The sequence below is a fragment of the Sciurus vulgaris genome, assembly GCF_902686455.1.
Source record: "Sciurus vulgaris genome assembly, chromosome: X".
NCBI lineage: Eukaryota > Metazoa > Chordata > Mammalia > Rodentia > Sciuridae > Sciurus > Sciurus vulgaris.
In genome coordinates, this window is record NC_136471.1 from 66,331,818 (window position 1) to 66,348,290 (window position 16,473).

Here is a 16,473-nt window from a genome sequence, read left to right on the forward strand (position 1 = left end):
GTAAGTTTAGGAGAAACTGAATTTGTTTTTCCAGTTTTCTCAGTAACGAAAATCAAGACTTTTTCAGATACTCTTCAAGAAAGCTCAATTAAAATAAAAGTCTCAATCCCATAAATGTGTAAATGTAAACTTTACTTTTATTAACATTAAGTTTTATGCATGAGACATTCCTGATTCTTACTCTACTTTACTCCTATCATTAAAATGGGGTGTTTCATTTTCTACTTTATTCATGTATTTACTTGTATAAATTTTTAAAGAATGGTTTTTAGTAATTGGAAATGATGAAAGTTTTTTTAACTGTTGGAATTGAAGTAGGTCCTAAGGTGGTATCCTCTCTGTCCCCCAAATCCATCAGCATAAATTAGTTGTTTTAGTATTAAACATAAAATATCTATATTACTGAGTGAAATGAAAAACTGTTGGAAATATAATTAAGGATTCTCTGAACTAGTCTGGAGCTAAGAATAAGGAATCAACTCTTAATGGCTCATCCCCAGTGTTAGAAAGATAGCCTAACCATGAAGCTTGAAAAATACAATGATAATCCCTTGGATTTTCAAACATAAAACAGGGCAAGTACTATTATTAAATGAACAAATATATTTGTAGTTATTAATAAAAATAAGTATTAACATCAACCTCATAAAGAGAAGTAAAACATTGGAGATACAGATCATGATCTCAGAAGGAGCAGAAACTTCATGGTGATTGATAAACTTCTCTGAAGTGAACAATGATAGTCAAAATCTGTTTTGTAGTTAGATGTGGTTGTCTACCAGATAGTGGCTAATCTCATTTCTTTATCCCTGAGTTTGAAGCTTTCTTTTCCTTATACCTAGGGATGGGGTATAGAGATGAAAGAGTCTGAAGGGTTGGATGAAGGTACCATTTCACAGTTAATTGTAGCCCAACTGCCTGAAAATACCATATAGCTAATAAATGTGGAGGGTAGATATGATCACCATTTTAAGGATGAAGGAATTTTTTGTTCCTTATCCCAATGTCTTATCTTATTTACTAGGTTACTTCTTGGTTGACAGCAGATAAAAATTAAAATTTCTTTATTTAACAGCACTGTGTGCATGTTAAATTTAGATTTCAAGAATCAGATCTGACTAGATGACCCCACTTAACACACGTTCCCTGTGCACACATAAAGTTTATTCAGAATGATACTGCTAATAATATTAGTGATTTATAGATCTGATATTTTTAATGGGTGGTTTGTCAGGCCACATGCTTCTAATTACATTTTCATTGATTCTTGTGGAATAGCATCAAACAACAAGGATTAGATTTGAAAACTCTGCATACAGCACACAAATATAAATGTAAATACATAGTAATTTTAAAAAGTGTTTTTAAGGTTGACTTTTAGCTTTATGCATACTCCTTCCCTGCAATAGCAATCCAAAGATTCCTTTAAAAGTCATTTACAAGCTAGCATTTCTCAAGTTCCTTCCCTACAAGATTTATTAGATAACCAGGCACAGAACAATTTTAAAATTTATTAAGCAATATAATATAGTACATAAGAGTTTAGACTCTAAAGTGAATTTCCTTATGTTCAAATCCCAGATCCACCTTTCACTGATTAATAACTTTGGGAAATTTTTCAGCCTTTTCATAACTATGCCTCAGTTTCTCACTCATAAATCCTTATAAAATTGTTGTGAGGGTAAGATAATTCATGTAAAGCTCCTTGAGCAGTACCTGGTCAATAGTAAATGGCCAGTAAATCATTACCCTTTTTTCACTCAGCAGAGAAAAGTTGACTAGCCAGCTGAAGGACATTGTCTTCCTCTCCAGAGTAGGAGTGGTATGCTAAGTCCTATGGTACATGTACACATCAAGAAAATACTGCTTTTCTGAAGGTACCTCCAGTGAATATTTTGATGCTGAAATATCCAGCAAGGCAAAGTCTGCTAGGTAAGTAAGCATTATGATTGGAATTTCAAGTCATAATAAATATAAGTGCTAAGCATATTTAAATTTCATTTTGTTAGTTAAGGTACTTGGTAGGACTTGTAGCTCCCTTAACAACTGGATATTAAAGAGGCAATCAAGCTCAATGTTTCCTAGGACACAAATAAAGTGAGGGTAAATTCCTTTGTTAAAATGCTAAACAATAAACATAAATGCCAAAAATGCAATTTCTTGACCATTCCTACCCTACCCCTGCCCCCATTTCTGGATAGCAATTCAATCATCTGGACAAACCTCTTGCAATGCATTTTAGAAAAGCATACCATCACTGGAACATGATAAAACAGGTTCATAAATTAGAGTTGCTAGAAGGAAACCCCATAGCATTCTCTTTTATCTGCAGTTATCACCTAAGTTTTGTGAAGAATGCAGTTTTGTCTCTGAAAATTAGTGGTCGGAGATTCTGGAATGATAGTACTTAGGCTTGCCACCACTTTGTTCAGCTTATGAACCGTGGGAAAACCACTTTCATTTGATGTTTGTTACTTTTTTTTTTTCCTTTAACAAGATTGGTATTGGTATGTCTTTGTCTTCAAATTTCCAATTCCATGGGTTTGGAAGCTCTGGTTTCAGTCCTGAAATTCTGCGTTTCTTATCTTTACAGACTCCTTTACCTACTGGGAAGTCTTATAACTATCTCCATGACAAGGCAGGGCCTCTACTGGCACGCAAACCTGCCAGGTGAATCCGCCCTTCAGGGGTGTGGCAGTACAATTTCCTGGAGCAATCTCGCAGGGTGGCTCCACTTTTCGTTTGAGCTCAACTACTTTGTTGCCTCCTCTGCAGCTGCCAGACCTGCTCTTGCTGCTGCTCAGGTAACTCATCTCTCGCTTGCACCTCTATGAGCAGAGGTGGTTGATAAATAGTTTCTGCCCACGTGCCTGCCTGCACTTTTTAAAATTGTCATTCTCTGTTTATTCCTTAGGGAGAGCATCTGGGGAGTCCCTTTCCAACCACCAAGGAGATGATGAGCTCGAGCTATTGGAGTGAGACCAGCAGCAGCAGCTGTGGGACCCAGCAGCCCCTAGAGATGCTACAGTGCCAGCCCCAACATTACCACTGCTACCATCAGTCAAGCCAAGCTCAACAGCCTCCAGAAAAAAATGTAGTGTATGAGCGAGTGAGGACCTACAGCGGGCCCATGAACAGAGTGGTGCAGGCCTTGGACCCCATCAGCCCCCGGGAAGTGCTCTCCCCTCTCAAAACTGCCTCTTCCTACCAAAACTTGGTTTGGAGCGACCATTCTCAGGTATCACAAAGACAGTTATTCCCTTAGTGGAAAAGGAACTCTGAACCTCATTTCTCTCCTTCCTTTCTGTTTATTTGCCTCTATTCTACAGGATCTCTCTTGGCAGATTACAGTTATATATGCCTTGGACAATCTCCCAAATTTTATTTCTTGGCCATTTTTTTAATCATTTACTAGTGCCTATACTTGTTCATTTACCAGTTCCAGTGACTTGCATAATCTAACCAGAGCATTGGTTTTCTGTTGGAGTTGACTGGAAGAACTGATCTGAGTGAGATAAATTTTGCCTCTTCTGCAAAGCAAACCTCATCTTGAATACAGTCATTTTTTTAGAACAGGTTCTCACTGATTTATTTTGTATCACAAGCAAACAGTTTTTTAATAGATTATTTTTAGTTATACATAACAGGAGAATCCATTTTGATATAATTATAAAAGCATGGAATATATTTTATTCTAGTTAGGCATGTGAGAAGTGACAAGTAATTATTTGTGTTCAGTTAGTAGTTTGCTGCTTCAAGATAAGAGACAAGTGCAAATGTCTGTTTGAATTATCATATGGGTTTCATCTTCTGAAAATGGCACATTGATTCTTATACAGACTAGGTGAATAATTTATGTAATATTGATAGAACGAGTACAGAACGAAGAGGTATAGTATTAAAGAACATAAGAAGTAACCAATTGTTATATAAAGCAGCAAAAGATGCAACTCTAATATACCATTTCAAAATGAAACAAATTTGTTTCTAAGGTTTTTTTTAATCACCAATACCTGTGCTGATAATCTTGCCAATAAATTAAAAGTAATATTGCGAGACTGTATATAATGAACAGCTTTATGTTTATTTTCATTCTCTGACTTTATTTACATTAATTTTACATGTCTTTAAACTTTCTGGAAGCTTCTATCCAATCTGAAATTCTGTTTTCAAAATACAACTTGTATTTTGAGAAATTCAGAATGCAACCATTGGGATTTCAGCCTGTGTTACATTATTATAGCAATTGACAATAGTATGAATTATTTTTCAAGCAATTTAAGGAGGATATGAAGCAATATTTCTAATGTGTCTAATAAAATTATTTTAAAGTATTTTTCAAAGATATAAATAATCTGAAAAACCAAATGCTGCAATTTCACTTTTCTGTTCAACACTCAGCTTAATTTCAGGGGAAAAATTTGAAATAGTATTTACGGTCAGTAATTTCTTGGTAGTGAAGAACTCTACCTATATTGAACTCAAAGGAAAGAAAATTATAAAGGCTAAACATACCAGTTTATGTAAGTGATAATAATAATACAAATGTACATTCAAATATTCAGTATTAAGATGCTAATGAACAAAGTGTTTGTCATCTTTGTTCCATAGTAGCCCACAAAACAATGAAGGTTGAAAACAATGATTACTATTATTATAGAAATGCTAAAACCATCCTGTTTGTCATAATTTAACCAATTTAGACACTTTTCCTGTGAACTTGGTAGTAAAAGAAAGGTAGATAGATATATACCAAAAAGCTGAATTTTGGCAAATTATAAATATTGTCCAAAGAACAGGTCTTAAGATCATACTTTATTGTGTGTTCCATTGCTCAGCTTTCTTGTTTAACAATACCAGGACCATGCTGGACAAGCTTTTTACTAGTTTTTCCTTCTTTTACCTGATATTTGCCAAAGTGATCTTTCTAGACTATCTCCATCTTGAAATATAGTTTCCTATTAAAAACTGTATAAAGAAACTTAGGGATAGAACGTATGGCCACAAAAACCAAGGGAAGAGATTGGAACAAAGGACACTGTGAAGTCTGAAGTTATTTATAATTAAAAAGAAAGAAAAGATCTGGGTGTGGATATTGAGGGGTGAAATTCAAGTTATGTTTTAAAGGAAAATAAAAAGAAGCCTTATTTCCTTGGTGGGACAATATGCAGGAAAATTTGACTGTAAAATGCGGAACTGGTTTGGATATAAAATCCACTGTAAAAGAATATGGCAAGATAGCTTTTAGATAGCTACCACAAAGAATGTGAGCACAAAACCCTTATTTTCTTCTTTTCTTGTTTATTGGAGGGATGGCATTGTGACATTATGTGAAACAGTGCCTATGTTTGCTCTGAAATTACCATCATGCTAACGAAATGGGAAAGATGTGATGGCAAGTTTATTATATATCATACCAAGAAGTACATATTACTCAAAAACCTTTCATTTATTTTATGTTTTAATAAAGTCTCTGTTTCATATGCCATGTTTCAGATGAACTGGTATGTAGGCATTATTCTGATGCCAAAGTATGTGACCCTGGCAGCTAGGGAAATGAGTATTACATTCAATTGATGGTCATCCTGAATTCAATTAAAGTTTTACTTTGTTTTCAAGCATTTTGGTGTTTGGATAACATTCAAAGAACTCATGAAATTTTAAAATAAATATTGCCAGTAGTAAAATATGTTCCCTTTCAGTAACTTAAATTGATACCACTCTGATTTGCTCCCTGGATCTTAATTTTAACTCATGTAGTAAGCATTTTATATTTAACCGAATGCTTTTTGCAGCACTTTAGTATTTTTTATTTTTATTTTTTTGGAACATGGGTTTCCCTTATTGCAGTCTTATGCACTAAAATGATGTTAGGGATGTAAATATTTAAACTTTCTCTAGATATATTGTTGCTTTGTTGCTTGTCTATGATTGATCAAGTATACTTTGTTTTTCTCAGTTATTATTAAATTTAGAAATCACTTACTAGCAAGTTGTCTGATTTCATGGTAGAATTAAAATTATTAGGTTTATCCATAAGAATAAGTATAATCAACCTCAGGTATAATCAAGGTCATGGATGCATTTTAGAATTCAATGTAGTATTGTAAATCAATGACTAGTATTCCAGAAACTGCTTAAAAGAACAAAACCCTTTAGAACTCAACCTTTGGAACTTAAAATATTAACCTAGCATCCTTAACTCAAACTGAAATACTGCCTTAAATTTTTAAGAGCAGCATTGATGTAAATTACTCATTGGACTTCCATTTCCCCTTCTACTAATTTAAATTTTCATGAAGTTCAAGATATTTTCCATGAATACAGAGGAACTCTATATAGAGAAAGAAAAATTGATCAAAATAAACTAATTTTTAATTCTACGCATTCACTGAACATGTACTTATTATTTATAAAAATAAATGTCTTTTTATAGAAAAACAGTGATTTTTTTATGGATAAATACTATTTGCTTGTCTGGGGAGAATCCACTCTGAGGATAAATATACAGAGCCCGTTCTACAGGTGATCCATATGAATATCTGTATTTCACTTTAAAAGCTTATTTTTTTATTGTGGCCATTGAATATTTTACTCATTAAAATACTGGTCTTTTAATCTATGTGTTGTAAAAGTTGCCATTCTTTTGAATTTGAAACCTGAAATCAAATCTAATTCTAGAGAGCTACCTAAGGAAAAGGCACATTTATGGATGGATGGCCTCTGATTTCAGTAATTATTCAGCAGGGGCTTACCTTTGTTTACATGATTATTTCCTTTGTATTTGGTTGCAACTATCATATAATGCTCCCATATTGTGTTAGGATTTCTAAATACTATCAGAAAGTTTTCCTGTTCTGTGGGAAAGGGCGTGTTGCTTTGATAAATTGTTGTTCAAGGGCGTGGTCACTAAAGTGAATGATTGTTCAGGGAACTAGGTTGCCTGAAAAAAGAATGAGGTCATTGGATAAAGAGACTGGTGTTTTCAGTTCTGGTCATCTCTAGTGCTTATAATTAAATGAAGCTGTAGGAATTGAGTGCAACTAATTGCTGGGTGAAAATGCCCATGGCAATCGTCTCTTCTTTTAAGGGAGGTCTAAAAAATTTCTGGGAGCGTTTTCAGTTAGTGGCAAACAAATACATTAGAGATAACTTTTTCTTCACACCAGAAGCTACCCAATAGAGGCTCTTTTTTTTTTAACTTCCAGTGGAGCATATATACTTGTGGTATTTAAAGATAGAAAGCATGTGCTGCAAAGGAACTGTATATTATTTCATCTGCATCTACTTTCCTTCAGAGAGGTGGTGTGGGGGACACCCAGTAATGAGTTCTTAAATGAAAGATTCGTGCTGAGAGAAAGAGGGGAGGGAGGTAGTTCTAATACTAGTACATTCTATGCTTTATTTACATGTCAACAGAATAACACATTTTATCCTAAATGAAGGAAACATTTGTTTCATATAAAGAGAGATCATTATAATTTACATGTTTCTTGTTGCATAAAGTTCAGCAATAAACTTAAGCAGGTGTTAACCATATTACTTCTGTCTTAAAATTTCTAACAGCGTCTCCCATACTATTCAGGGGATTTATTGAAATAATAGTTTACCTTGGGAAATTCTGTCAGCATAAATGTCAACCAGTTTTTTAAAGTATTGCCTCTTTTGAAATTGTTCAGCCTATACATTTACTAACTATTATTACTCTCAGTGATTCTCATAGTTATTGCAACTGACAGAAAGATCATAAGTCTCCCATGGTTTCCTTCTTGGTACATTATATTTTATAACACACATTCTTAGGCACTACAACTAGTGCCTAAGTTTTAAAATTCAAATTCAGCAGCATAAAAGAGTTCTATGTTTATTTTAACAAGCTTCCAAATATTTGTAGAACAAAATTCTTCAATATATATATATATATATATATATATTTCTTTTTCCAAGTACTGTATTACCTTGGATAAATCACTTGATCTGTAAGGACCTCAGTTTTCTCATTGTAAACCATGGATCCTTCAGGATTGTGGTGGATAGTGAATGAGATGGCATGTAAAGGTATTCAGTAAAATGTCTGACATGAAGGTAGCATTCAATAGTTTTCTTTATTTCATATTTGATTTCTAAAAGTATAGCTGAAAAATGTCCCTTGCTACACAGGCAAGAAAATAAACTAAATGAACAGACTATAAAATAAGAGTTCCTTTGACACTGGAAAGGTTAGGTAAATCCACATGCTTGAAAGGCTTATTAGGACTCCACTAGCTAAGAAAGAGTAAGGAGGAAAAGCATTAAAGCAATTTTCTAAAATGTGTGGTATATGATCAAAAGGCAGAAACAGCAGGAATGGATTTGAAATGTTTACTGGAATAAATATCCTTTAGAAAGATTAATTTGGAAGTTTTCATGCTCTCTTTGAACTTGAACCTCAGCATTTGAGATGGGGATTTTAAATTTGCTATTGTTTTCTTTTTTCCTTTATTAAATCTAAAGTGACACAAAGCATTAAAGCTTGCTTGCAGTCTATCTCTCTCTTAAGATTTTCTCTAGAGTTGCTCTTCCAACGTGGTAACCACTAGTTATATGTAGCTATGTACTTTTACATATAAATTAATTAAAATCAAATAAGATTAAACATTCAGCTCTTCAGTCACACTAGCATCATTTTAAGTATTCAGCAGCTTCATGGGGCAAGTGGCTACTGAATTGAACAGTACAGATACTGCATATTTTTTACCATGGTAGAGAGTTCTACTGGTCAATGAGACTATAAATTTAAGCCACTCATATAAATACAGAAATATTTCTAAGATCACTATATTTAAAGAAATTCATGGTGGTACAAATATGTGACCAAGGTACTTTTCCAGTTCATGTAATCAACTATAATGTGCATAAAATGAAGCTATAGTCTCTCAATGTATAAGTTTGGAGTGATTACTTTATTAGAAGAATTAAACTCATAAATATTTGTGGGGCACCAGTGATTTAACCAAGGGGTGCTTCTCCACTGCGCCATATTCCTGACCCTTTTTTATTTTTTATTTTGAGACAGAATCTTTCTAAGTTGCTGAGGCTACCCTTAAACTTGCAATCCTCTTGCCTCAGCCTCCCAAGAAACTGGGACTACAAGCTTGCCTAGCTAAATGAAAAGAAATGAATGACTTACATATATATGCATGTAAATATTCTGTTTATGTACTTTTTTTCACAGAAACCACTTTTTTCACAAAGCAAGTGACTAGGAAGAGAAGATGAAAAGTAGCTCCCTTTAATCTAAATGCATCTTCCTTCTTTTTCTGAGACAGTTTCTTACTATGTTGTCCAGGCTGGTCTTACACTCCTGGACACAAGCAATCTTCCTGTTTTACCTCCTGAGTAGCTGGGAAAATAAACATGACCAACTATGCCCAGCTTTATTTCTTTTTGGTATGTGATCTGGGTTTTATGTACTCTCTGGAACTTCTTCCAACCTACCTTACTCTACTAAGTTAATTTTCAACTTTAGTAAGTAAAGTTCAACACTATTTCCATTTTTATAAATTAAGTAAATGAGGTACAGAGATATTATGTGACTTTCTTGAATTCATATAGCTAATAGCAGTCTAGTTCTAGGTCTATGCCTGTAACCACTATGCTGTGTTGAATATTCTTACACATTTGATTATTGTTTATATTACAAAATATCTGATATCTGATTCTTTGTTATATTTCATGATCATTTTCTTGTATGTTCTCCAATTATGAACCACCTATAATCCTTCAGGAATAAGCCAAAGGATTATAAGCAAACAATATAGATGAACATAAATAAATAATGTAAGTTAACATCCCATTTAAAATATTATGTTATTTACCAAGAATGTAGAAATTTAGTTGTTCAGAACTTCTTTTTTATATTTCTCATAAAATCTTACTGATTTTTTTGTAACAAAATATATAATGTTATATAGTACTAACTTGTAATTTTTAGTTATTTAAAGAGTCCAGATGCTTTGGTATAATTTTGATAGAATCATTATGAAAACATAAAATTGGCTTGCATATACTGTGAAATTTATTACCTCGACAATAAAATGGCATTTGTTTATAATTTAGAATGCAAAGGTGGGTCTGAACTGTTTATCTTGGTGATATTAATAGACTTCTTTAAGGGTAGTCCCATTCTAAATTTATAATCTATCTCCCATTACCCATCTCTTTATGCAGTATGTTCCAGAATACTAAAGTGCTTTTTCTTGAGTAAACTGAATAATTGCCTCCCTTCCCACTCCTACTTTGTTAATTCCATTCCAGGCTCTATCAGTATGCACCTTGCCTCATATCTCTGTAGAATCCCACCCATCTCTCAAAGTTCATCAGAGAAGTTGTCTTCTATAATCTTCTCACCCCCTTCTCAAAATAGTACTCCACTCCTGCCTCCATCCTAGAAATGTTCTCTTGGTACTACCAATATAACTTTGCATTATTTAACTATAAAATGACATAGGTATCTATTATACAGACTAGTGTACTTCTGTGGTCTTTCTTTCCCACCAGCCTGGACTGTACTTGCTGAAGGGTGAGATTATTTAAAAAACCAAAACTCAAAGACAAATCCAAATAAATATTTTGGTACATGGAATAGAACTGAAAATTATATGTAAGTTTTCTTTTCCTCTCTCTCTATCCTTTGCCTACCCCCCTCTCTGTTTTTTCCTCCCTTTCTTTGATTATGGCTTCCAAAAACTGCCTGAACATGGCTTCCAGCCGTGGCTTTAGTAAAAATATATGACTTAAGTGGGACTGTTTGTGGCTTTCACTCTTCCATGCCCTCTCTTTGAACTGAAAATGGAAGACACAAATTGCATCTTTAAAAAAGTGAACAACACATAAAATAAACATAAGGAAGCTATTTAATGAGTCAATTAGTTTTCTATTCTAGTTCTTGGACCCCATTAAGCATCTGGATTTGACTTGTTTATATTTGGTTTGTACTTTTTTTTCCTATGGACAAATATTTATCATTACTTATTATGGGAAATGTTGTTAAAGGGGTAGCTATTCTGGTTCATCATCACATCATTTCTCTAGGTTCTCATTGTGCTACTTCCTTTAATCAAATTATCTTGAAGCTGTTAGTTTGCTTTTAGAGATACTCCCTCCACATCCCCTGCTGCTGAAATTCTAAGTCTTGTGCTTTTATTTATTCCATTTTATTCAATGACCCTGTTAAACATATCAGGTATGTGTCCAGAAATTTCCTCATAAAAACTATTGCTACCATTCTATACTTATTCACATACCAAAAGACATTTAGAACTTTCTAAGATTTTATTTCAAGCATTTTGCAAGATAAGATGCATTAGTTATTAGTCTAGTATACAAATAAAGAAACCAAGGCTCAAATAGCTAAAATTTACTTGTCCAAGTTTAGCACAGCTAGTAAATGGCTGTGCTGTGGAGTTTTGAAACCATATATCCACTACACTAATTAACCTTAGATACTAAGTTAAATAGGTGTATAGTTTTTCATTTCAGCAAATCATTTTATGGTTACCCTTACTGTATTTTTCCTATTCTAGAAAGCATCAAAAATACATTGGAGATCAAAAATAGTTTCCAGGGCTGGGGTTGTGGTTCAGTGGCAGAGCGCTTGCCTAGCATGTGTGAGGCACTGGGTTTGATCTCGGCACCACATGTAGACAAATGAGTAAATAAAGGTCTAAAAATTAAAAAAAAAATAGTTTCCATTCTGATTTTTAATAAATAATCCTGAAATTCAGAATATACCTTAAGTTTTAAGGTTTCTCACATACCTAGTTTTATTCCAATAAAACCTCTCCTGATTCTGATTTCCCTTCTTTCTCCATTGCAGTGTTGCTATGGTTTGGATATGAGGTGTCCCCAGAAGTTCTTGTGTTATTGCTGGAATATTCAGAAGTGAAGTGATTGGATTATAACAAGTGTAACCTGATCAGTTCCTCCTAGTTTGAATGAACAGATTGGGTGGTACCTTTAGGCAGGTGGGATGTAGCTGAAGGAGGTACATCACTTGCAGCATGCTCAAGAAGGGTTATTCTTTCTATGGCCTCCTCCTTCTGCTCCCCCTTCTCCTTCTCTCTCTCTCTTCTCTCTCTCTCTCTCTCTCTCTCTCTCTCTCTCTCTCTCTCTCTCTCTCTCTCTCTCTCTCTCTCTCGAAGTGCTGTCTCACTTTGGGTCTAGAGCAGTAGTGTTCACTGTCTATGAACTGAGACCTCTGAAACTGTGAGGTCCTAATTTTCTCTTCTAAGTTGTTCTTGGCAGGTATTTTGGTCACAGCATGAGAAAACTAAAACAACTGTGCTACTCAAAAGCACCCTTGCTTTGGTAATAAGTGAGAAATTTTGGCCATTTATACTTCAACAGATTTAATTCTGAAAAACATAGCTATTTTAACAGTTGGAAATGAAGTGCATTTTTGTGAATAGTGAATTTTCTAGAGAAACCAGAGTTTCTGAGTTCTGGTTTAGAATGTACTACGTTATGAGCAATTATCCCAAGTAATATAGTGAAAATATCTCAAAAAGCAGATTGGTTTTGATCCATTCTGATCTTAAAATTGGTAATTCCATATATACTTTATAAAAAATAAATGGGGAAGAAGAGGAAAAGTGCTATTACAGTTTTCCCAACATGTATAATCATTACCTGAGGAAGCTCAGGAGAAACAGATTTGGCTTATATATCACACCTAAGCCCACGTAATTATAAATGAAATGCTTTTTTACCAGAACACTATGTAAGGAAAGTTATCAGAAATGTAATATTTCTTATTTAGCAGGTCTGATCCACAGGAATAAATGACTCAATAATATGCTTAATATTTTATCAGAAAATTAGGGAAAGCCTTCCTGCAAAATTGAAGGGTTTACATGATAGAAGTATTAAATAAAAGTTCAATGTTTTATTGCACTTAGAGGTCTGTAACTATGCTCTAAATATATCATGTGTTCTATAAATGCCTATTGAATTTTTAGAAGCTTAAATTACTTAATCAAGGCTCTTCCCTCATATAGTCATTTTCAGGTGGATTTCTTAATTTCAGATATCCAAAAGTTGTTTTTAACATTAAAAAATTTAAAAAGACAATTATCCAGCTTCCTGTTATAAGGACTAGTTGAATTTAACCCTTAGAATTAGGTTACACAACTGGAAAAACAGGAAATATAATGAAATGAGCTTTATATGTGGCAAAATATAGTGGTTAAGAATATGAGTTCTGGGAGTTATGGGAACCTAAATTTGAATTCCAGCATGAAAGATTAGCTATGTAATCTTTAGCTAGATAATTAACCTATCTTTGTCTATCATTACTCATGTATATAATGGGGTTGTAATGGTACCTTCCTTATAGGGTCATTGAAAATTCTTAATAAGTGTTGGTTGCTATCATAATCATAGGCAAACAAGACTAAGGAGTTTAGAAGATTTGAAATCACTTTATGTTTATGGAAAAAAGCGGTAGGAATGATCTCCCATATTCACAGAATGTCAGAAATAGAAAGAAACTTAAAAATCTTCTAATCCACACTTACCTATATCCACATCCCATTTCTTACATGATGAAACTCAAGTTCATGGTGATGGCACTAGTTGTCCAATGTCACATAAATAACTTGTAATATAGCTAAGAGTAAAATTTTACCCAAAGCTCCTGACAACCAGTCCAGGAATTCTTCAACTATATAATCACCACACCACCCTATCCCTGCCTTAAATTATTTGGTTATCAGGAATGTAGGGTTGTGGTACTGATGGCAGAACAAAAATGTCATTGTTCATTGAATTTAATGATTTTAACATGAGGGATTTAAGTGAGCTATATTAAGATGAGTGAAACTATAAATTAAAAACTGATATAGGTTATTGTGAGGAGGTTTGTATTCTTATACCTGGGTACCCTTTAAAACCGAGACATCAACTTCATTCATTCAGTCATAAACATTTATATTACTTCCAATGGAACAGGCAATGGCTACTTGTAGCATGACTTGCTTCAATTCTGCCTACAAGAAAATGCCACTGAAAGTAATTTTTCTCATGGTCTAGGGAACTCCCTTAGATCATTTTACATAATTCTGTGGGCTTCCAGGGAAAGTGGATTTTATTTAGCAAGTCTTTCTGGAATTAATGAATCTTCGGTTCAGATAGGTTCACCCTTTATGATCTGGAAAAATCCATACTGCTATAATTTAAATTCAGGCTGGTCGACACCGCATGTCTTAATGTCTCATTCATATTAAGCTTAATGTTTTACTTTTTGAAGTTATTACATTTGTCCTGTAATATTTCCATGAGAGTTATATAAGAAAAGACACATTTGTTCAGATGATCAATTCAAGTAGAGTTAGAAATACATAAGTATATTATAATCTATGGAATTAATGTACCAACTTTCCAAATGTAAGAAAATTAAAAAGTACCTTTGTTTTAGGGTCAGACTAATCTTCGCTCAAATTTAATTTGCCCTTTAAATGTTTACTATCTCAACATCCTAATGAACTAATCCTGCATATATTAGTATAAATATATGTGTTGACATGGTGTATGTGCATGACTGCATGTCTGTGTGTGTGTGTGTGTGTATGTTTGCACCTGTCTATTTGGGTTAATATCTGCAAGGTTATAAAACTTAGTAGATTTTTTATCATAAAAGCTAGTCCACTTGGCTAGAAAGGTTCAGTATGTTTCAATTTGCTAATGCTATCAGATTTGAACTGATTTAATGGAGGAGGAGATAACTGCCACTTATAAAACACCAACCAGGTGCCAGCTGTGTGTACAAACTGTCTTCTTAGAATTATAATAATATCAGCCCTAGTCTAAACAGGATAAACAGTTTTAGAAAAGTAACCAGCCATTGTGAATACTTTCATACATTGCTGATGGATATATAGTTCACAAATCCATTTAGGAATTCAGGTAGTATCTAAATTCATTTTAAGAATAATGCACATCTAGGTGGGGATATAGCTCAGTTGATAGAGTGCTTGCCTTGCAAGCAGAAGGCCCTGGGTTCCATCCCCAGTACCACAAAAAAAAAAAAAAAAAAAAAAGAATAATGCACATCTTCCATGCCTCAGGAATCCCACTTATTTTGTGGGATTCTAGAGAAGCACTCACACTGCACAAGGATGCTAACTATAGAATTGTGAAAATCTGGAAATAACTTAAATATTGATTAGTTGGAAAATAAGCTATCAAACAAACATTATAGAACACTATCAACTTAATGAGTTAAAACATATACCTTGTAAATAAGAGCTACTGTTAGTTTAAGTTGTACAATAATAAAGTTGATAAACATTACTATTTATACATGGATATTTATGTAAAGATACACTTGACAATAATGGTTACTTCTGGGAAATCGATTTGACTGAAGGGAGGATAGTTATGGAAGATCTTTTACTTTATCTGCGTAAAATGTTATGTTAAGAATGTACCACCAGGCCTGGTGGTGCATGTTTGCAATTCCAGCAACTTGGGAGCCTGAGGCAGGGGGATTGTGAGTTCATAGCCAGCCTCAGCGAAACCCTGTCTCTAAATAAAATACAAAAAAATGACTGGGGATGTAGCTCAGTGTTAAAGAGCCTCTGGATTCAATCCCCAGTACCAAAAAACAAAAAATAATGTACTATGTAATACATAACCAAAAAAATCCCTTTCCTTTCTTTCTCCTTGAACCTGCTACACTTGGATCTGTGGTCCAAACTCACCTGCACATGGTTATCTGTAATCATTTTCCTAAACTGAAGAGCATGTTACTGTTTGGTCTACAATCATTATTTAATACTCTGTGTCTGAGAAATTCTCCTTGGCTACCAGCAGGATTTCTGGGAACATACTCAGATACTGTCTAGAAACAATGAACCTGAAATATTTCTGTTGATGTAGGGGGACAGGAAGGATGAAAATGTTACAAGTTGAACAACAAAAAAGAAAGCACGCAGAATAGTTGGCAGTTTGAGTAAATGTATGGTCCTGTTTTAAGAATACATTACACTTGTATTATAGATTTGCTTATGTATGAATCCATCCATGTTTCCCTTGTATTAAATCCATGGTTGTGATTTTTAAAATTTCCCTTGTTCCAAAGAAAAAAAAGTTTTGTCTTTGTGGGACAATATCTTGGAGTTATGTCAATTAATTTTAAATTATAGGTATGGGATGATGGAATAATGTGATCAACTCTGTGCACACTAATAAAGCTCCACAGGTTTGCTGAATTGGGAAAAATATAAACAATGCCAGTATAATCAATAGAGTGACCATTTTATCTGATCATTATATAAATCATATCTTTTTCATTTTTTTTTTTTTTTTTTTTTTTTTTTTTGCGGTACTGGGGATCAAACTCAGGGCCCTGTGCTTGCAAGGCAAGCACTCTACCAGCTGAGGTATCTCCCTAGCCCTATCGTTTTCATTTTTATGGATCATTTTTATATTAGA

At 33.8% G+C, this 16,473-nt stretch overlaps 1 protein-coding gene across 1 annotated transcript in view; it reads left to right on the forward strand.

The window, feature by feature from the left end:
- Positions 1–2,789: 2,789 nt before the first annotated feature.
- Positions 2,790–16,473, forward strand: part of POF1B (POF1B actin binding protein) — a 73,176-nt gene continuing 59,492 nt past the window's right edge. Inside the window, exons 1-2 of the mRNA XM_079123031.1 lie at positions 2,790–2,804; positions 2,915–3,238. Coding sequence (XP_078979157.1) covers positions 2,954–3,238 — 285 coding nt within the window. The 5' untranslated portion in view covers positions 2,790–2,804; positions 2,915–2,953. The remainder of the gene's footprint in view (positions 2,805–2,914; positions 3,239–16,473) is intronic.